Source organism: Cetorhinus maximus, chromosome 20 (assembly GCF_964194155.1).
Source record: "Cetorhinus maximus chromosome 20, sCetMax3.hap1.1, whole genome shotgun sequence".
NCBI lineage: Eukaryota > Metazoa > Chordata > Chondrichthyes > Lamniformes > Cetorhinidae > Cetorhinus > Cetorhinus maximus.
The window spans coordinates 46,623,888-46,639,775 of NC_135898.1; the positions used below are offsets into that span (position 1 = coordinate 46,623,888).

At 41.2% G+C, this 15,888-nt stretch overlaps 1 protein-coding gene across 1 annotated transcript in view; it reads left to right on the plus strand.

The window, feature by feature from the left end:
• The window catches only part of LOC144695081 (poly [ADP-ribose] polymerase tankyrase-2), a 92,751-nt gene that overhangs the window by 40,956 nt on the left and 35,907 nt on the right, over positions 1–15,888 (plus strand). Inside the window, exons 9-13 of the mRNA XM_078565995.1 lie at positions 12,254–12,375; positions 13,277–13,368; positions 13,469–13,547; positions 13,749–13,920; positions 15,162–15,241. Coding sequence (XP_078422121.1) covers positions 12,254–12,375; positions 13,277–13,368; positions 13,469–13,547; positions 13,749–13,920; positions 15,162–15,241 — 545 coding nt within the window. The remainder of the gene's footprint in view (positions 1–12,253; positions 12,376–13,276; positions 13,369–13,468; positions 13,548–13,748; positions 13,921–15,161; positions 15,242–15,888) is intronic.

A 15,888-nucleotide genomic window follows, 5' to 3' on the forward strand; every position in this document is an offset into this window, starting at 1 on the left:
AGGAAAACCGGATGTTATTATTACAGTCCACGTTAGCGGGTAGAACGCATGAGGTATATGCTTCGCTATCAAAAGAAATATTGGTGAATTATGATGGTGGTGAAGAAGGCTATTTTGAGTGCATATGAGTTGGCTCCTCAAGCATAAAGGCAGAAATTTAGGACTATGAGAAAACAGCCTGGGCAAACTTATATTGAGTTTGAAATAGTAAAACAAAGTAATTTTGACTGGTGGACACCAGGTGTTAAAAATAGAAACAACGTATGCAGCTCTTAGAGAAGTAATTCTTTTGGAAGAATTTAAAGATTCAATCCCTTTGGTAGTGAGAATTCATGGAGGAACAGAGGGCTGATTTTGTAAGACAAGCAGCAGAGATAGTTGATGATTGAGTTAGTTCATAGAGCTAAACTTTTTTCTTGTCACCCTTTCAAGTTGGAAAAGGATTAAAAGTGGGAAGGTGAAAGGATGGTAGGTAGTTAGGGAAGAGGAGTATCATCTGGAAGTTCCCAAGAAGTTTTTTCTCAATAAAGAGGAAGGTGCTGAAGGTAGAAGTGACATTCGAAAATTGAGGTGTTTTCATTGTAAAAAAAAGTAGGGCACACGAAGTCAGTGTGTTGGTAATTGCAGGAAAAATCTTGGAATTATTGGGATACAGAAAAGCTCTGGAAGTAAAAGTACTGTGGATTCTGAGATTCAGGCACAGGAGAAACCCGTGGTTTGTGTACAGGTGAAACAGGGAGAATCAGTGTTAGATGAGGAAGCAGGAATTACTCAAAATTCTGAGGAACAGGTTGCAGAAATGTTTAAAGACTGCATGTGAAGGGCAAGTCTTTTCATGTGTACAGGGTGGAGTAGGTAGAGATCTTGAAATGTTAAGAGACACTGGCTAGTCAATGCTTAATGTTGTGGGGTAGTAATATTTGTTGTTCAAAGGAGCAAATAATAAATGGGGTTAATGGGGTTGCTAAATCTATTCCATTGTGGACAGTGAATTTCAAGAGGAAATGAAAGGCAGGTGAAGTTATAGTTGGAATGGTGGAAAAATTATCCATTGCAGGGGTTCAGTTTATTCTGGGTAATAATATTGCTGGACCACAAATGTGGGTGATGCCTGGTAGTCGAGCAGCCTGTAGAAGTGTTTTCAACAGAGGTGTTGCAGAAGGAACATCCTGGATTGTTTCCTGATTGCATTGTAATGAGATCAAAGGCTCATGGGGAAGAACAAGATAAACCAGAAAGGCAGGTAGTTCAAAGGCAAGAAGAATCTGTCAAAGTCCAATTAGTTGGCACTGTGTATGATAACATTGTTCAGGAGGAAAGAATATAGGACAATTCAGCTGAAATGTTTAACTCAAGGAAGTTAGTGGAGAAAAATGATTTGCAATTAAAACAGTTATGTCAGAAAGTTTATCCAGAAACAGTAGCAAAATGTATTCCAGTATGTTATATTCAGGGAAATATTTTAATGAGAAAGTGGAGGTCAGATCATGTCTCAGCAAATTAAAGTTGGAAGGAGGTGCATCAGATTGTTATCCCATTAGTGTATAGAAATGAGATTCTGAAGATTGATCATGAAATTCCAATGGGGGGACATTTAGGAATTAGAAAAACACAGGAAAAGATAGGTTTTTTTTGGCCAGGATTGCATAGGGATGTCGTCAAATTCTGTAGAACCTGTCATACATGTCAAATAACAGGAAAACCACAAGCAGTGATTAAGCTGGCGCCTTTAATCCCAATACCAGCATTTGAAGAACCTTTTACCAGGGTCATGATTGATTGTGTAGGACACCTCCCTAATACTAAAAGCGGAAATCAGTATTTACTGACAATAACGGATGTGTCTACCAGGTTTCCTGAAGGAATACCTCTAAAAAATATTGCAAATGAGAGGACTGTGGGGGAGTTAATTAATTTTTTTTACAAGATAAGGTTTACCTAAACAATTACAATCAGATCAGGGTTCAAATTTCATGTCACAGCTGGTGAAGGAAGTAATAGACAGTTTGGAGATATTACAGTTTAAGTCAACAGTTTATCATCCAGAGTCTCAAGGAGCTTTGGAAAGATGGCATCGAACTTTAAAAACTATGATGAGAGCATACTGTCAGGATTATCCACAGGATTGAGATAGAGGAATTCCATTTGTTTTATTTGCTATTAGAGATGCTTCTAATGCATAGACTGGTTTTAGCCCTTTTGAACTAGTTTATGATCATGAGGTAAGGGGACCACTGAAATTGATTCATGAGAAATTGGTGGGTCAAAATTCAGAAACTATCCTCCTGGATTATCAAATTTCAGGGAAAGATTGAACAGAGCATGTGAGTTGGCTAGGGAACTTTTAAAGACATCATAGTAAACGATGAATGTGAAGGCAGATAAGAAAGCTAAAACTCGCAGTTTTGTTTCTGAAGAGAAAGTACTAGTTTTATTACCAGTACTAAGTGATTCATTAAATGCAAGATTTAGTGGGCCTTACAGGATTGAAAAGAAATTGAGTGAAGTAAATTATTTAATAAATACTCCAGATAGAAGAAAGAAACAAAGGGTATGCCATGTAAATATGCTTAAAAAGTACTTTGACTAGGAAGAGGAACAAAAAGAGGTATTAGTGATGGTGGATGAGAAAGAGGTGGAAGTGCAGGACTCTGAAATTGATTTTCCTCTAATCAAATTGGATAATGAGGGGGTGCATGAAAATTTAAATGAAATATTGAGTTACCTTCCAAGCAAGGGTCAAAGTAATTTGGGAAAGCTATTGCAGCCACACAAATCTATTTGTGGAAATAAGTTGGGAAAGACACATTTAGCTATACGTGATGTCTCGGCACAAGTTTTATTTCCAATAACGCAACAGCTTTATAGATTGAATCTGGCAAAGTTATTACAAGTAGAAAAAGAAATTGATTTCATGTTTCAAAATGATATCATTGAGTCTAGTTGCAATAACTGGTGTTTGCCTATTGTACTGGTACCGAAACCGGATGGAACACACAGACTGCGCATGGACTAGCGAAATGTGAATGCAGTGACAAAAGCGGATCCATATCCTATAGCATGGTTGGAAGATTGCATTGAGAAAGTGGGGCAATCGAAATTTATCACAAAGATTGACTTGCTAAAAGGATATTAGCAAGTACCTTTGTCGGAGAGAGCAAAGGAGCTATTGGCTTTTGTAATGCCAAGTGGACTATATCAGTTTAAAGTCCATGCCATTTGTTAATGCACCTGCGACATTTCAAAGACTTGACAAACAAATTAATTGCATGTCTAAGCAATTGTGCTGTTCATATTGATGATCTAATTGTTTTCAGTCAGATGTGGGAGGAGCATTTGCAATATCAGGAAGAATTATTTACTCGACTACAAGAAGCTAATTTGGTGATGAACTTGGCTAAAAGTGAATTTGCAAAAGCACAAGTTATGTATCTAGGCCATACCATTTGACATGGTAAGGTGGCTCCAAGAGATGCAAAAGTCAAGGCTATCATGGATTTCCCTGTGCCTACAACAAAACGAGGAGTTTTAAGATTTCTGGGTATGATTGGGTTTTACCAGAAATTTGTACCAAATTTTAGCTGTGTGGTTGCTCCACTGACTGAATTATTTAAAAAGAACAAGAAGTTTCAATGGACTCAGGAGTGTCAGAAGTCACTTTGAAAACTGTATTAACTATGACACCAGTTTTGGCAGTACCCAATTAGGCCAAGCAATTTAAGTTGGCTGTTGATGCAAATGACATAGGCATTGGGGCTGTACTGTTACAAGAAGATGACACTGGAATTGAATTGAAAATACCGATAGGGTATTTCTCACAGAAGCTGAACATACAAGAGAAGATAATCAACGATCGAAAACGAGACTTTGGGTTTGGCTTTAGCATTGCAGAATTTTGAAATTTATGTTGCAAACAATGCATCAGAAACTATAGTTTATGCAGACCATAATCGTTTGAAGTTTTTGGACAAATTTCAAGACACAATTGCAAGGCTTTTTAGGTGGAGTTTATTATTACAACCATTTAATCTACAGATTATACGTGTTGCTGGAAGAGAAAATCTATTCGCAGATGCTTTATCAAAAGTTTGAAGCTTAAAGGAGAATTGGACATTTTTTTTTTAAATCTGGATGCTGAACTGGAGTGATTTCTGTTGATACCAAGGATTTGTGTGTATATATGTTATGTTAATGCATGCATCTGGTAATGTAATAGTATAATAAGTTTAGGAGATATTGAGAGATGGATTTTTAAAAAGAAGCCGTCTTTTAAAATTATGACGGTTCATTTTTCGATAGGGAGGGGGATGTCAGGAAAAGATAATATATAATGTTATTGGAAATTATTTTTTTAAATAGAGATTTAGTCTGTCTATGTTAATTGGATTAAAGCCAGCTAGTCTGGGTGCTTTGATGTATAGCAGTTTTGAGATGTAAACAGAGGTAGAAGGTACATTTGCATTTTGTTGAATAGAGCATTCAAGAGTGGGAGTGAAATCTTGCACCTAGTTAGGAGACACCAAGTAATGTCCAGAACAAAAACAGAATTACCTCGAAAAACTCAGCAGGTCTGTCAGCATCGGCGGACAAGAAAAGAGTTGACGTTTCAAGTCCTCATGACCCTTCAGCAGAACTGAGTAAAGTTAGGAGAGGTGTGCAATATAAGCTGGTTTAAGGTTTTGGAGGGGGGGGAGAGAAGTTGGGGGTGGGGTGGGGGTTGTAGGGACAAGCAAGCAGTGATAGGGGCAGATAATCAAAAGATGTCACAGACAAAAGGAGCAAAGGTGGTGATATTATCTAAGAAAATGTGCTAATTAAGAATGGATGGCAGGACACTCAAGGTACACTCTAGTGGGGGTGGGGTGGAAAGACTGACGGTATTACAGTTATAGATTTAAAAATAATGGAAATAGGTGGGAAAAGAAAAATCTATATAAGTTATTGAAAAAAACAAAAGGGAGGGGGAAGAAACGGGAAGGGGGTGGGGATGGGGGAGGGAGTTTAAGATCTAAAGTTGTTGAATTCAATATTCAGCCTGGAAGGCTGTAAAGTGCCTAGTCGGAAGATGAGGTGCTGTTCCTCCAGTTTGCGTTGGGCTTCACTGGAACAATGCAGCAAGCCAAGGACAGACATGTGGGCAAGAGAGCATGGTGGAGTGTTAAAATGGCAAGCGACAGGGAGGTTTGGGTCTTTCTTGCGGACAGACCGCAGGTGTTCTGCAAAGCGGTCGCCCAGTTTGCGTTTGGTCTCTCCAATGTAGAGGAGACCGCATTGGGAGCAACGAATGCAGTAGACTAAATTAGGGGAAATGCAAGTGAAATGCTGCTTCACTTGAAAGGAGTGTTTGGGCCCTTGGACGGTGAGGAGAGAGGAAGTGAAGGGGCAGGTGTTGCATCTTCTGCGTGGGCATGGGGAGGTGCCATAGGTGGGGGTGATGGAGGAGTGGACCAGGGTGTGGCGGAAGGAACGATCCCTACGGAATGCCGCCGGGGGCGGGGAAGGGAAGATGTGTTTGGTGGTGGCATCATGCTGGAGTTGCTGGAAATGGCGGAGGATGATCCTTTGAATGTGGAGGCTGGTGGGGTGATAAGTGAGGACAAGGGGGACCCTGTCATGTTTCTGGGAGGGAGGAGAAGGCGTGAGGGCGGATGTGCGGGAGATGGGCCGGACACAGTTGAGGGCCCTGTCAACGACCGTGGGTGGAAAACCTCGGTTAAGGAAGAAGGAGGACATGTCAGAGGAACTGTTTTTGAAGGTAGCGTCATCAGAACAGATGCGACGGAGGCGAAGGAACTGAGAGAATGGGATGGAGTCCTTACAGGAAGCGGGGTGTGAGGAGCTGTAGTCGAGATAGCTGTGGGAGTCGGTAGGCTTGTAATGGATATTGGTGGACAGTCTATCACCAGAAATTGAGACAGAGAGGTCAAGGAAGGGAAGGGAAGTATCAGAGATGGACCATGTGAAAATGATGGAGGCGTGGAGATTGGAAGCAAAATTAATAAATTTTTCCAGGTCCCGACGAGAGCATGAAGCCGCACCGAAGTAATCATCGATGTACCGGAGAAAGAGTTGTGGGAGGGGGCCGGAGTAGGACTGGAACAAGGAATGTTCCACATACCCCGTAAAGACACAGGCATATTAATGCACAGTAATGTCCAGACCTGCTGAGTTTTTCCAGGTATTTTTATTTTTGTTTTGGATTTCCAGCGTCCACAGTTTTTTGCTTTTATCTGGATTGATCATCCTTGATTCCAGATTGAGTGATAACAAGATCACAGGCTCATAGGTTGAAACAAGAAGAACAGGAAGTTCAAAGGCAGGGAGAAGGTGTGAAAATCCAGCTGACACTGTGTTTGATAAGGTTGTTCAGGGAGAAAGACCGGAAGACAATTGTTTAGTGTTTAACTCAAGGATGTTAGTGGAGTTACAGAAAAAAGATTTGTAAATAAAACATTTATATCAGACAACTTATTCAGAAACAGAGGCAAAATGTATTCCAGAATGTTATTACCTTAAGGGTAATGTTTTAATGATAAAATAGAGGCCTTATGCATCAGGAAATGAAGGCTGCATCAGATTGTACTACCATTTGGATACAGAAATGAAACTCTGAAGATGCCTCATGAAATTCCAATGGGGGGACATTTAGGCATTAGGAAGACATGGGCGAAGGTACAAAAGCAATTTTATGGGAATTGGGAGGAAAACCCACCACTGGTTAGAGTCATACAGAAAGATTAGTTATGATAGTTGGAGGTCAATCACCTCAGCCCTTGTTAACTGCAGGGATTCCTCAGGGTAGCGTCCAAGGCTCAACCACCTTCAGCTGCTTCATCAATGACCCTCCCTCCATCATAAGGTCAGAAGTGGGGATCTTCGCTGATGATTGCACAAGGTTCAGCACCATTCACAACTCTTCAGATACTGAAGCAGCAAGACCTGGACAACATTCAGCCTTGGCCTGATGTGTGGCAGGATGTTACTTACTTGCCACATAAGTGCCAGGCAATAACCCATCTCCAACAAGAGGGTATCCAGCCATCTCCCCATAACATTCAATGGCATTACCATCGCTGAATCCCCACCATCAACATCCTGGGGCTTGCCATTGACCTGAAACTGAACTGGACCAGCCAGATAAATACTGTGGCTACAAGAGCAGGTCAGAGGCTGGGAATCCTACAGTGAGTAACTCATCACCTGACTCACCAAAGCCTCCCCACCACTGGGAAGAGTGCCCTGCAGTCAGCATTGCGGTGAAGCAGTCTGGGGAGAGTGTCCTGCAGTCCGTTCTTGTTGAAAATAACAAGTGACATTACAAGACAGCGCGAGAGCAGTGGAGAGATCAGAACCAGCGTGAGTGTGGGGAAGCTTCAAAAAGTGATGTCAGCACAAAGGTGAAAGCTGATTGGTGAGTAGTGGGTAGGTGTTTTCCTTCAGTTTAAAATAGATTAAGCTAAGGAAAGGTAAGAGTTCTAGTTTTTACTTAAAGTACGTAAATAATTTAACGTTGTTTTTTACTGTATCTAACTTAAAGTAAGGGGTGTTTTTTTTTTAACTAGAACCATGGCAGGACAGCTCAGTCCCGTGTTATGTACCGCCTGCAACATGTGGGAAGTCCTAGACACTCATTGCGCTCTGACCGACCACGTGTGCAGGAAGTGTCATCAGCTGCATCTACTTGAGCTCCAAGTTTCGGAGCTTGAGCGGCAGCTGGAGGCACTGGGGTGCATCCACAAGGCTGAGAGTTTCGTGGATAGCACATTTTTAGACGTGGTCACCACACAGCTTACGGAAATGCAGACAGAGAGAGAACGGGAGACCATCGGTCAGAAAAAAGGTGTCACGCAGGTAGTCAGGAAGTCTCCAGTGTGCATCTTGCTTGAGAACGGTTTTTCCGTGTTGGAAAACGGTAAGAGTGATGGTACCTCTGGGGAGTGCAGCCATGCTCATGGCACTGAGTGGCTCAGTTGTACAAGGGGGGAAGGAAAATGAGGAGAAGAACAATAGTGAGCGGACCAGACGGGTATTTCTGCGGCCGTAGATGTGACTCTGGGATGGTATGTTGCCTCCCTGGTGCCAGGGTCAAGGATGTCACTGAACGGCTGCAGGGCATTCTAAAGGGGGAGGGCAAAAAGACAGATTGTGGTACGTATTGGTACCAACGACAAAGTTAGAGAGAGGGATGAGGTCCTGCAAGCAGATTTTGGGGAGCTAGGAAGCAGATTAAAAAACAGGACCTCAAAGGTAGTAATGTCTGGATTACTTCCAGTGCCACAAGATAGTGAGTATAGAAATGGGAGGCTAGTCCAGATGAATGCGTGGCTGGAGAGATGGTGCAGGAGGGAGAGCTTTAGATTTCTGGGACATTGGGACTGTTTCTGGGGGCGGTGGGACCTGTACAAGGCGGACAGGTTTCACCTGAACCAGAATGGGACCAACATCCTTGCAGGGAGGTTTGAGAGTGCTGTTGGGGAGGGTTTAAACTAACTTGGCAGGGGGATGGGATCCTGACAGGAGATTCAGCAAGGGAAGGTGCACAGCCAAAATTAGAAGAGAGAGCAAGTGAGTCTGGAAGGCATAGAAATTACAGGCCAGTTAAGGCACAAGGGAATTTGGCACGGTTGGATGATATTTTAATGCAAGGAGTCTGACGAATAAGGCAGGTGAGTTGAGGGCACAAATTAACACATGGAAGTATGATGTCATTGCTGTCACAGAGACATACATGGTTGAGAGAGGGGCAGGATTGGCAGCTCAATATTCCAGGATATAGGGTCTTCAGACGAGACAGGGAAGGAGGTAAAAGAGGGGTTATCGCAATATTGATCAAGGAATCAATTACAGCATTAAGGAGGGATGACATCTTAGAAGGCTCCTTAAATGAAACCACGTGGGTAGAACTTAAAAATAAAAAAGGATCAATCACAATGTTGGGAGTGTACGATAGGCCCCCAAACAGTCAGAGAGAAATAGAAGAGCAGATATGTAGGCAAATTTCAGAGAAGTGTAAAAATAATAGGGTAGTAATAATGGGCGATTTCAACTTCCCCAGCATTAATTGGGTTAGTCATAGTGTGATAGGTTTAGAGGGAGCAGAATTCTTCAAATGCATCCAGGAGAGCTTTTTAAGCCTGTACGTAGGAGGGCCTACAAGAGAGGGGGCGGTCCTGGATTTAATTTTAGGGAATGAGGCTGGGCAAGTGGTAGAGGTATCAGTGGGGGAGCATTTTGCAGATAGTGATCAGAACTCCATTAGATTGAAGATTGTTATAGAAAAGGACAAGGATGGGCCAGAAATCAGAGTTCTAAATTGGGGGAAGGTCAATTTTTAATAAGATCAGATATGATTTGGCCAGAGTGGATTGGGAGCAGCTACTTTTAGGTAAATCTGCATCAGAGCAGTGGGACACATTTAAGAAGGAAATAGGGAGAGTACAGGGCCAACATATTCCAGTAAAGATAAAGGGTGGGACCAACAAATCCAGGGAACCCTGGATGTCAAAGGATATACAGGATTGGATAAAGAGGAAAAAGGAGGCTTATGGCAGATACCGAGGGCTCAAATTAGCAGAAGCCATAGAGGAGTATAGAATGTGAAGGGGGGGGAACTTAAAAAGGAAATTAGGAGAGCAAAAAGGGGCATGAAAAAAACATTGACAAGTAAAATAAAGGAAAATCCAAAGTTATTTTACAAGTATATTAAGAGTAAGAGGATAACTAGGGAAAGAGTAGGGCCCATTAAGGACCAAAGTGGTAATTTGTGTGTGGAGCCAGAAGGTGCAGGTAGGGTTCTAAATGAATACTTTGTGTCGGTGTTCACAAGTGAGAGGGACACCGTGGGTATGGAAATCAGGCAGAAGGACTGTGATGTTATTAAAGAAATTAGCATAGTAAGGGAGGAGGTTCCAAGTGGTCTGGCAGGCTTAAAAGTAGATAAATCTCCAGGCCCAGATGAAAAGGCTGTTGCGTGAGGCAAGGGAGGAGTTAACAGGGGTGCTGGCAATAATTTTTATTCCCTCTCTGGCCACAGGAGAGGTGCCAGAGGACTAGGGGACAGCCAATATGGTACCGTTATTCAAGAAGGGAGGAAGGGATAAACCAGGGAACTACAGGCCAGTTAGTCCAACCTCAGTGGTGGGGAAACTATTGGAAGCAATTCTGAGGGACAGAATTAATCTACACTTGGAGAGACAGGGATTAATCAAGGACAGTCATCATGGTTTTGTTAAGGGGAGGTCATGTCTGACCAATTTGATTGAATTTTTTGAAGGGGTGACCAGGTGTGTAGATGAGGGCAATGCATTTGATGTAGTCAACTTGGACTTCAGCAAGGCTTTTGATAAGGTCCTGCATGGGAGACTAATAATGAAGATAAGAGCCTAGGGAATCCAAGGCAATTTGGCAAATTGAATCCAGGATTGGCTGAGTGGCAGGAAGCAGAGGGTGATGGTTGAGGGGTGTTTTTGTGACTGGCTGCCTGTGTCCAGTGGGGTTCCACAGAGATCGGTGTTGGGTGCCTTGCTGTTTGTGGTATATATAAATGATTTAGACTTGAATGTAAGAGGGCTGATCAGTAAGTTCGCGGATGATACAAAAATTGGTGGGGTGGTAAATAGTGAGGAGGAAAGCCTTAGACTACAGGAGGATATAGACGGGCTGGTCAGATGGGCTGATCAGTGGCAAATGGAATTTAATCCGGATAAGTGTGAGGTGATGCACTTGGGCAGGACAAACAAGGCACGGGAATACATGATGAATGGTATGACCCTAGGAAGTACCGAGGATCAGAAGGACCTTGGTGTGCATGTCCACTGGCCCCTTAAGGTAGTGGGACAGGTAGATAAGGTGGTTAGGAAGGCATATAGGATACTTGCCTTTATTAGTGGAGGCATAGAATATAAGAACAGGGAACAGGAACTGTATAAAACACTGGTTAGGCCACAGCTAGAGCATTGCATGCAGTTCTGGAATCTGCATTATAAGAAGGATGTGATTGCACTAGAGAGAGTGCAGAGGAGATTTACCAGGATTTTGCCTAGGCTGGAGAGTTTCAGCTATGAGGAGAGGTTGGATAGACTGGGGTTATTTTCCCTGAAGCTGAGGAGATTGAGGGGGGACATGATTGAGGTGTATAAAATTAGGGTTAGGGGCATAGATAGGGTAGACAGGAAGGAACTTTTCCCTTGGTGGAGGGATCAATAATGAGGGGGCATAGATATAAGGTAAGGGGCAGGAGGTTTAGAGGGGATGTGAGGAAGAATTTTTTCACCCAGAGGGAGGTGGGAATCTGGAACTCACTGGCTGAAAGGGTGGTAGAGGCAGAAACCCTCATAACATTTAAGAAGTATTTGGATGTGCATTTGCGATGCCATGGCATACAAGACTATAGGCCTAATACTGGAAAATGGGATTAGAATAGTTAGGTACTTGTTTGACCGGTGCAGACTCGATGGGCTGAAGGGCCTGTTTCTGTGCTGTAGGTCTCTGACTCATCTAGAAGACACAAGGCAGGAGTGTGATGGAATACTTTCTACTTGCCTGGATGAGTGCAACACCAACAACACTCAACACCATCCAGGGCAAAGCAGGCCACTCGATTGGCACCCCATCCACCACCACCAGCATTCACTCCCTCCACCACCGACATACTGTGGCAACAGTGTGTACTGTATACAAGATGCACTGCAACAACTCACCAAGGCTCCTTTGACAGCACCTTCCAAACCCTTGACCTTTACCAGCTCGAATGACAAGGGCAGCAGATGGATGGGAATTCCACCACGTGCAAGTTCCCCTCCAAGCAACACACCATCCTGACTTGGAACTATACTGTTGATCCTTCGCTGTGTCAAAATCCCAGAACTCCCTGCCTAACAGCATTGTAGGTGTTCCTATAACATATGGACTGCAGTGCTTCAAGAAGGTGGCTCACCACCACCTTCTCGAGGACAATTAGGAATGGGCAATAAATGTTCGTCTAGCCAGCAACGCCTGCATCCATTAACAAATGAAAAAAAAGATGGACTGCAGAGTTTTTTAGTGTTTAAGTTTCTATATATGGAATGGATTCTTGATTAACAAGGCCTGGTCGGTGAGTTTTAATTAAAAACTATAAGATTAATTAAAATAATCCTGGACACTTGATTGGAACATGGAGAATTAAAGCATTGCAGTAAAATGATCATCTTTTTAGTGTTTAAATTTTGTACAAAGTAAATTATTGGTGCTTTGTTCTAAATTGCCTTTCTAGATGAGTTCAAAGGACATTCGTTGCTACAAGCTGCAAAAGAAGCAGATGTTCCCTGTGTAAAAAAACATCTTTCTTTAGAGAATGTGAATTTCAAGCATCCTCAGACTCATGAGACTGCATTGGTAAGAATTGTATCTGTTCCAACTGTAATGATTTACTTTCCTCTCCTCTTCCCCTTTTAAGTTTTTAAAAGGAATCACTTTTTTGTTTTAACTATTGTTAATGTAAATATATAGGCAGGTTTATTTATTTGAGGCTGATACATTTATATGTTCAAAGATAGTAATTAAATGCACTGAACACACTGACAAGCTAACATGTTATTAAATACTCTTTAAAGCAACACATTTTCCTACCGTTTCATATCTTTGAACGGTGAACAACTTGAAGAATGAAAGTTGTAACTGGTTAGCAAAACCATGAAATGGGTGAAAGGAAGAATTTTATCAAGCTTGTCTAAAATACACCTTAATTTTAGGCTAATGGAAGTTTTGCTCTTTGACTTCAAGAATATTGTTTTATTGTACCTGACATCACCAGACCTCATTGATATGACTTCGCTGTGTTCAATTCAGTTAATTTATAATGCCTTTTATTTAAAATATGCGTTGTGAAAGACAAAGATCAAAGCACTTGAACTTCTACCTGCAGCATTGTAATGATTTTTGGTACCATTCTGTGGCATCAAAGCCTTCCACACCAAGCTTAGCCTTTATGCTATTTTTAATGTTGTTAAGTGATACATATCCCTGATGAATAATAATTTTGACACAAATGTGTTGATTGTCTATTCCTGATTGGTTTTATCATCCAGTTTAAAATCTGCAGCTGATTGCTGGAAAATTCTATGTAAATTAATGTTTTTACATAATCATCATATTCACATGACTCATTATTTGTACTGTGGACATTTTTACAATGTACAATTGTAACTTTTTCTTTTTATTATTGAATATTTGAACTGACTTGTATAATATGTATTTGTGTATGGAATAGAATACCTACATTCTTTTAACTTTATAGCATTGTGCTGCTGCTTCTCCATATCCAAAACGAAAACAGGTGGCTGAGTTATTATTAAGAAAAGGGGCTAATGTCGATGAAAAGACAAAAGAGTAAGATGACTTGGAAAGTTTTACTTGACTTTTTTAAACATATTGCATTGTATTTATTTAGATGTTCCTCCACACCTATATCTGATTCTCTTTCTCTTAGCCTCTTGACACCTCTCCATATGGCATCAGAAAAGGCCCATAATGATATAATTGAAGTGCTTATAAAAAACGATACAAAGGTATATAATTTTTTTGAGCAAAACAATATTGAGCATGTTATATAGTGCATAATTTCATCATGGGAAGGTGCCTATTGAATGTTTATAGTAGTTACTATTCATATTATATCCTAACAAAGCAATGCACTGTAGTTTGTGCTGTTTTTGGAAAATTTTGTGACTTAGTTCTTGAGTCACCATATAATGTATTCTGGTTAATAGGTGAATGCCTTGGACAGTCTCGGTCAGACACCTTTACACAGGGCTGCACAATGTGGTCATCATCTCACATGTCGCTTGTTGCTGACTTCCGGATCTGACTCATCAATAGTATCCGTGCAGGGTTTGACTGCATCACAGATGGGTAATGAAAGTGTGCAGCAGATTTTAAAAGGTTAGAGAGATCTAATTATTAAAATGGGCACTACTCCATTTCCTAATATTCTAGTGCCATTGCCTATGACTTTTCTGTCAAGTGCCTTTAGTTTATTTTCAATCTTGCCCACTGCAATGATGCCTCCTTAGTTAAACTCAACTAACTACATCCTCTCTGGTTGTGCCCTTGACAAGTTATCTCTCCTTGATCTTTCTCTGTTTTTCATCATAGTGGGCAGCTCCATTATCTTCCAGCATTTCTCCATGCTCCACCTCTAAACAACCCTTGTGACACCCTCCTACCTATTCCAATGTATCATGCAATACCCTCTGTAGGGTCAGGTGGCCTAGGGCTCCATTTGTTCTATTCTGTGCTTTCTCTTTTCTGTACATCACATATTGGTAACATTATCTTTAAATGTGCAGTCAGTTTCAGTATGTATGTTGATGACATTTCATTCCATTAGCCTTCACTCCTTGACTGAAAATGCTATTCAATTCCCTCTCTGGCATCAAGCGATCCTGATGCTGTACCCCACCGCATGTTCACGTCAAACTTTTTTGGCTTCAGCTAGAACTGAGCTTCAAGTTCCACCATCAAGACATGACTATATCAATCTCTCTGTCTCTGAATCGTTGAAATGCCTCTGTCACCTCCAGACTTAAAATCTCTAATGCTCCCATTTCCAGCCTCCCAAACTGCACCTTATTCTCTCAGACCTGTGCGGATTCACTGTTGCCCAGTACATTGACTTCAAAGTCCTTCTACATCTGTGCAAGTTTCTTCACGGTCTTGAAGTGGGTGGCCCTCCTATCTATCTCTGTACCAACTCGTGTCATGAGCTTGGGCCTGCTGTATATTCCTTCCCTTTCCCCATCTCCTGCTCTGCCATTAGTGCCAGAGTCTTCAGTTATCAAGTCTTTGCCCACATGCCCAATTCTTCCTTCAGTCTACTTGGTATAATTTTTTCCCCTTCTTATGAAGTATCTTAGGATGTTTTACTTTATTTTATACAAAGTAATTCCTCTACCCTTACAAATTATAGAAGAAACAATAAGTTAAGTTTTGGTTAAACGCTGGTTGCATTTAATGATTATTTATCATTGTGGGTGAAGCAAATCTTACCAGTGGGTAATGTTTTGTTTCATACTGAACATACTGTTTTTAAAAATTACTTTATCTTCTTGTTAAATTTAAGATTGTGTTGTCTTGGTTAAAAATCAGTTTTTCTTTTCTCTTCCCAAATCCACTCCATATAGAAGGAGTCATGGTTGGAAACTTTGACACTGATCGGCAGTTATTAGAGGCTGCAAAAGCTGGGGACTTGGATGTAGTCAAGGTAATGGTTTCTCAGAATAATATATAGAAATTCAAACCTCTTTTTCACTGATGCGCTAGGAAATTTGGATCGTTTCAATCTGGATAACTAAAATTAGTCAAGCAACAAAGAACTAAATAAAGGTGAATATGTTTAATTTAGTTTAATCATGCAGTTTGTTAATGGGAGAAGAGATCTGAAGGTTGTTCTGGATAAATGAGCACCAGGCTCGTTGCTTCAATGCATTTAAAAAAAAAAACTCTATATTACAGGGTTACAGTAGAAATCAAATCATGGCAATATAAGAAAATGGCCAACAGCCCCTCATTCCCCACCCACCCTGAGGCACAATAGTAGTGCATGCAATTCTGTTCATCTTATAAATGAATGCTGCTAGCCTTGAGAGAGATAAGAGTAGATGCAGCTTTTTCCAGATGACCTAGTTGAAGTTTTTAAAGTAAAAGACAGAAGTTAAATTTTAAGCTAGGAGTAAGAGGGGCAGGCGATTTTTCTTTTTATACAAAGGGCCGTTGAAGCTCAACTGGATGCCTTTCTAGACAAGGGGCATTGTTAAATCTATTGAAAAAGATGATGTGATGGGATTGAGATTGGCCAGTATGCCATAGATTTGTTGGTTCTAATGCCTGTGCATGTATTTGTTGAAATTA